This window comes from Nematolebias whitei, chromosome 11, assembly GCF_014905685.2.
Source record: "Nematolebias whitei isolate Nwh7 chromosome 11, NemWhi1, whole genome shotgun sequence".
NCBI classification, from domain to species: domain Eukaryota; kingdom Metazoa; phylum Chordata; class Actinopteri; order Cyprinodontiformes; family Rivulidae; genus Nematolebias; species Nematolebias whitei.
This window is the reverse complement of record NC_056508.1, coordinates 15,293,982-15,300,609: the sequence shown is the minus strand read 5'-3', so window position 1 is coordinate 15,300,609 and position 6,628 is coordinate 15,293,982. Positions and strand designations below refer to the sequence as shown.

Genomic DNA, 6,628 nt, shown 5'->3' with positions numbered 1-6,628 from the left:
GTTTTAGTAAACTAGAAAGTTCCTGGAGAAACTTTGATGGGGACTGCCATGTTGCAGCCACTTAAAGTTTTTGATTTGACAGTGCTATGTGTTGGGGTTTGCTCTCAGATACCACTATACCAAATTTCAGCTCAATATGGCTAAAAATCAACGCGTTAAATAGTCGTTTTTTCTTTTAAGCTATGGTGGCCATCTTGGATTTTTGATTTGGATTAGTAATATGTGATGGGGAACGTTCTCAGCTATAACCACACCAAATTTCAGTTCTATGTGTAAAAATAAATTAGTTAAATCCATTTAAATTTAGCTTTGGTGGCCTTCTTAGATGTTCTATTTGAATTCAGTATTTATTGGGCATTGCTCTCAGCTACCACCACACCAAATTTCAGCTTAATAGCTCTAAAATTGGCTGATTTACAGTATTTTTCCTTTTTAGCTCAGGCGACCATCTTGGATTTTTGATTTGCAATCATCTATTAGGGATTGTTCTCAGTTACCACCACACCAAATTTCAGCTGAATATGTCTAAAAACATCTGAGTTATATCCATATGAAATTAGCTTTGGTGGCCATCTTGCATTTTTAGATATTAATTCAGAATCTGTTGTGCATCGCTGTCAGGTGCCACCACACCAAATTTCAGCTTAGTTTCTTTTAAAATAGCTGAGTTATCGTGTTTTGTTCCCTTTTAACTAGGCGGCCATCTTGGATTTTTGAATTTATGTTAGGAACGTATAACAACTCGCTCTCGAAATGCCAATAAAAGTAAGAGCACACATCACGGAGCCGAGCCGGTGGTTTTGATATAACATTTGTGCATTAAAGTTGACGGAAGAGAAAGATATAAATAAAGTTAAGAAACCCTTTGTTAGGTGGATAATAATAGGTGGCTGCCTTCAGGCAGTCCTCAATTATAAACTGTAACTGAAGCTAACTTCTTTCAGCTGTTAGTCCCACTATCAGCTGAAAGATATGTCTAATTTAACTGCAAGTGATTATTAATATTGCAAAGTGGTAAAACATAGTTGATAAAAAAATATTAATTCTATTGTTTCATACATTATTTAAAACATGTCATTCTTTTGTTACTTAATTCAGACATTCTTATGAATTTAATGTAGAACTACAGGTTGATCAATGAAAATTCTGTTTTTGTTGAAAATCGTAATACATTTTTAATTTTTAATAAAGTTTTCAAATGGGCTGCTGCTCTGCAGAAGTACTTTACCTTAATAATTTAAAAAGGTCATATTTAGGAGTTTATTTCTTCACTGTGTTTTATTGTTTTAATCTTAGCTCTGAACGTCCATCTCTGTCTGTTTCCATCATATTTTTCTGTAAACAGATGAATATGATGCTCAGAACAATACATCTGAGCAGCGATGGCACTGAGTCATTTCCTTCCCTGCATCCTGTTCTTGAACACAACACAAACTTGGAGAGGAAGCTTAGTTTCCTTTGCTGGTTCCTGGTTTGAGGGAAATAAACATAAAAAAGTCGTATCCTGACATATATTCTCCCACACGGCTTCATACCAGCTAATAAGTCATCTTAAAACATTAATAAAAGTCAAAGTGAAAGAGAGATTTTCCCTGTAGAAACTTATCCCAGGTTGCATTCACTGACTGTTTGTCATGAACGATAAAAAAACAACAACAAAAAAACTCTTTTCTTTGTGCAGGTGCACAACAGGAAGCATGTCAGTGCCTGCTTTGAATCCAGGAGCTTCCTCTTTTCTCCAGCTCCTCGTTCAGGAAGTTCCAGTTTCTCTTCCTCTGTGAACCCAACAGATTCATGTCTGAAGCAGCTTCTCAGCACAGAATCCTTCAAGATGGCCGTCTCTGAGGAGCTCGGAGCTGACCTAACTCAAGTGGATATCTGTACTCTTCAGATTCATATGAAATATGAGGTCATCCCGACTCTCGTCTGCTCTGTCTGCCTCTTGTTTGGACTCATCTACTGCTTCTTTGGTACGTATCCATGATGATGTTAAAATGCCAACATGTGTAAACATTGTAAATTCCCTAATTTAAAACATTAGCTCATCTGGTGGTTTAAGTCCTGAGTGGCAGGTGTCTGCAGGCTGCCAGGGGTTTAGTCTGGATAAGCTGGAGCAGATGGGAGGTTCTGTCTGAGTTTGATCCTTCACGAGGCACCACCTGTTACTCTGAATGAAGTCCTGCTGCTGTCGGAGTCGCAGCTGACACAAGCTCGTGTGGGCTCGGTCGTTTTGTGTTTAGGAACATAAAAAGCTACTTGGATGCATGTGAAACAAACATATGCCTGCTTTAACGGAGGGGAAATGGAGAATTGAAATATCTGCTTCTTAAAATGTGGCACGAAGTGTGTGAGACTCACCTGGGGTGACTGAAGTTCATGCAAACCACTGAGTTTAAAGGTGAACTACGGACTGAGGTGTGTTTCTTCACATGACTTCTGATGTTTTTTGTGTCATGTGTGTCCCGTTCACATGGACCTGCAGACACCAGAGGCCTGCTGTTAAAATTTAACATGAGATATGCAGAACGGTTCACATCCTAACATGCATCAATGTTCATGCTCAATAATCCAGGTACAAAATCCAACAACGTTCAGTCAAGTCATCTGGACCTGACTGACCTGACAAACAGTTTGTGGCTCCTCAGAATGATGAAGTCCTTTGCATGAAGGACAAAACATCTCAACAAAAAAAGCAACCGACTGAACCTTGATGGATTTTTTTACCTGGATTATTGAGCATGACCATGGAGGTAGATGGAGTGAGGACAGAGGATGCAGAGGAGATAGTGAGATGGAGAAATATGACTCGCTGTGGCGACACCTGAAGAGGGAAAAGCTGAAAGAACAGACAGAATTTGGAAGTTGGTTCCACAAGAGAGGAGCCTGATAACTGAAAGATCTGCCTCCCATTCTGTTTTTGGAAATTCTAGGAACCACAAGTAAACCTGCAGCCTGAGAGTGAAGTGCTCTGTTAGAAAAATATGGAACAATAAGATCTCAAATATAAGATGGAGCTAGGTTGTTGAGAGCTTTGTAGGTTAGAAGTAAGATTTTGAATTAAATTCTGGATTTGACAGGGAGCCAATGGAGAGAAACTAAAACTGGAGAGATATGATTTCTCCCACTAACTCCAGTTAAGACTCTGGCAGCAGCATTTTGGATCAACTGAAGACGTTTCAAAGACGTATTTGGACACCCAGATAATAAACCATTGCAATAGTCCAGTCTAGATGTGACAAATGCATGGACCAGTTTTTCTGCATCATTTTTAGATGTGTCTAATTTTAGTGATATTACGCAGGTGGAAGAAGGAGGTTCTAGTAACATTTTTAATGTGGGGAATAAAAGACATGTCCTGATCAAAAATAACACCAATATTTTTAACATTAGAGCTGGAGGACAATTTAATGTGATCCAAGGAGGGAGAAAGACTGAAAAATGTATTCTTAAGATCTAAAAAAAGTTAAATCTGGTCCTCTGGACATTCAAAAAAACCACATCAACTCTGTGGATAAATACATCAAGTTCACACGAGAAGATGAAAAAAATGGCAAGTTGGCTTTCTTGGACTGTGAGGTCTCAGTCTCTGATAGAGGACATTTGCAAACCGAGGTGTACCACAAACCCACCCACACAGACCAGTATTTGCAGTTTGACTCCCATCACCCTTTGGAGCACAAGTTAGGAGTCATCAGGACTCTGTACCACAGAGCAGACAGCATCCCCACTAGCTCAGGAGCCAGGCAGAAGGAGAAATCCCACACAAGACAGGCTCTAACTGGGCCTTCCTGAAAGCAGAGAAGAAACCCAAACAGGACTCCAGTCAGCCAACAGGTGAAAAGGAGGAACCCAGACCCAGACCAGTGGTCATTCCATATGTTGAGGGAGTATCAGAGAAACTGAGACGTTTATTTTCTAAACATAACGTCCCAGTGGCTTTTAAACCCCAAAATACATTACGGCAAAGACTGGTTCATCCCAAAGATCCAGTCCCCCGGTACAAACAGAGTAATGTTGTGTATGCTGTTCAGTGTCAGGAGGGCTGTGATCAGTCTTACATCGGGGAAACTAAACAGCCACTGGCCAAAAGGATGGCCCAGCACAGAAGATCAACATCATCAGGCCAGGATTCTGCGGTCTACACTCATCTCCAGTCCAGCGGTCACTCTTTCAAGGATGAAGATGTTCACATCCTGGACAGAGAGGAACGATGGTTTGAGAGAGGAGTAAAGGAGGCCATCTTTGTGAAAAGAAATCGTCCATCGTTAAACAGGGGTGGAGGCCTCCGGGTTCAACTGTCCCCCTCTTACAGTGCTGTGATTGCTAGTATCACTCAGCCCTCTGTGAACAGTAAACAGCCATCAGTGTGCTAATGATCCATTGTTAGGCTGATGGTCCTTCTTGAGCATGTGATCAGCTGGTTTTGGTTGTCAGCAGCAAAACTGGTTGATCCACTCTGAGAAGGTGCTATTTAAGAGACTGAGCTGAAAACAGCTCCTCAGACTGAGGAAGTCTCTCGGATGAGAGACGAAACGTTTCTACATTTTTTTGTTGATTTGCTTTGTTTTGTTTTTTTGAATGTCCAGAGGACCAGATTTAACTTTTTTAGATTTTTCTACCTGGATTATTGAGCATGCATCAGGTTATTCTTAAGATGCTCAGATCCAAAAACCAAAACCTCAGTCTTGTCTGTGTTCAACAAGAGAAAATGTAGAGTCATCCAGGTCACATATCTCATGAACAGCTTGTTGGATTTGTTTGAAACTCACAGAAAGTAATCATCAGATGTATCTCTAGAACTGATTAATGTTTGGAGCCATTTTGATTCAAGATGGCTGCCACAGCTACCTCAGCAAACACAAAATTGACTATAACTCAATCATTCTTTGAGATATTGAGATGAAATTTGGTATGGTTTTAGCTCAGAGTGAGTTATTATCTATTCTTAATGAAATTCTAATATCCAAGATAGCTACCTTAGCTAAAAGGGAAAAAGCATGACAACTCAGCCGTTTTTAGAGGTATTCAGCTGAAATTTGGTGTGTTGGTAGCTGAGAGCAATGCCCTTTAAATGTAGAATTCAAATCTAAAAATTCAAGATGGTCACAAAAGCTACATTTAAATGGCTTTAACTCAACTATTATTACACATACTGAGCTGAAATTTGGTTATAGCTGAGAATGTTCCCCATCACCTACTGAATTTAAATCAAAAATCCAAGATGGCAGTATTAGCTAAAAGGGAAAAATTACAATAACTCAGCTATTTTAAAATATATTAAGCTGAAGTTTAGTGTGGTGGTAGCAATCCAACATGGCCACCATGGCTTAAAAGAAAATGACTATAACTTGTTGATCTTTTGCCATGTTGAGCTGAAATTTGGTGTGGTGGTAGCTGAGACTGAACCCCAACACATAGTACTGTCAAAAAAAAATAAAAAATTTAAATGGCCGCAACATGACAGTCCCCATCAAAGTTTCTCCAGGAACTTTCTAGGTTGAAGTTAAAATTTTAGCCACTTGGGCAACTTCCTTTGGTACAAATGGAGCTTCAGAAATTGTTGCAGATGAGGCTGAATCTGAAACGTTTTCCTTCTGCTTCCCAGGGTACCGCTGCTTTAAGGTGGTCATGTTCTTCTCAGGCTTCATGTTTGGTTCTGCAGCCGTGCTCCTGTTCTACCATAAAGAGCCCAAATTGAACCGCCAGCTGGAAGCAGAGACCAAGGCGGGCATCGGTCTGGGAGTGGGCGTGCTGAGTGGACTGGTGACATTGATGGTGTCCACGCTGGGACTGGTCCTCAATGGCCTGCAGCTGGGAGGCCTGGTCTCCCTCTCCATGCTGGTGATTGTAGGACAGTTTTACAGCCTGGCCCCGGTGTGGGTGCCTCTCTGGGCCATCATGGCTGCCAGCATCTCCACTGCTGTGATGTCGCTGCAGTGGCAGAAGCTGTTCAGCATCGTCTACACATCTGTGTTCGGAGCAACCACCGTGATGTTATGTGTGGACTTCCTGCTGGGGACGTTCACGCTGCCTGATCAAGTGCATGATATGTTTAGTGAAGTCACTCCACGACCCCTTTGCTGGTTTCACTGGATGATCGCTGGACTCGCTCCTGCTCTGAGCATCACATGCGGGCTGGTGCAGTGGTGTGTGACTGCAAGGGACTTTTCACACACAGAAAGTGAGTTTCAGTCCATCAGTTCCAGTTTGTTTTATGAGATGTTTTCATCATTAAATGCCTTTGGATGCTCCACAGCTGCACATGAGAAGCAGAAGAAACACCTGAAGCACAAATGTAGGGACTCAAGGAGAAGAACCTACCGACAGCGCAGGCCTCCACCTCTGAAGCGTTACGCTGGGGATGTCCTTGCCCCGGTGAGTGGAGTGGAAAGCTTTGATTTATTTTTAAAGTTTGAGTATTTTCCAGGTGATATTCAATAAGGTGATGGTGTTTGTCTCACCTGTTGGTCTTCCAGAGTTACCTCCACAGACTCCAGGAGCATCAGATGGGAACAGGCTCCTCCACCAGCAGTATCAGCACCATCACACACACTCTGATGGACCTGAACTTTGACACAGGCTCCATGGTGCCTCTGACCGCTGCCTCCCCCACCTTTACAGTCTGAAC

At 41.7% G+C, this 6,628-nt stretch overlaps 1 protein-coding gene across 1 annotated transcript; it reads left to right on the top strand.

Moving 5' to 3' along the window:
• The first annotated feature begins 1,813 nt into the window (after window positions 1-1,813).
• On the top strand, window positions 1,814-6,628 carry LOC119416726 (transmembrane protein 198-like). The gene is made up of 4 exons (XM_037683912.1): window positions 1,814-1,970; window positions 5,606-6,181; window positions 6,257-6,375; window positions 6,477-6,628. Exons 1-4 carry the CDS (start codon window positions 1,832-1,834, stop codon window positions 6,624-6,626), a joined length of 984 nt encoding a protein of 327 aa, XP_037539840.1. The 5' UTR covers window positions 1,814-1,831; the 3' UTR covers window positions 6,627-6,628.

Coding starts and splice junctions, on each gene's coding strand:
- LOC119416726 (XM_037683912.1), top strand. CDS start 1,832: ATGGCCGTCTCTGAGGAGCTCGGAGCTGACCTAACTCAAGTGGATATC. Junction 1,971..5,605: donor ACTCATCTACTGCTTCTTTG/GTACGTATCCAT, acceptor TCTGCTTCCCAG/GGTACCGCTGCTTTAAGGTG. Junction 6,182..6,256: donor GGACTTTTCACACACAGAAA/GTGAGTTTCAGT, acceptor GATGCTCCACAG/CTGCACATGAGAAGCAGAAG.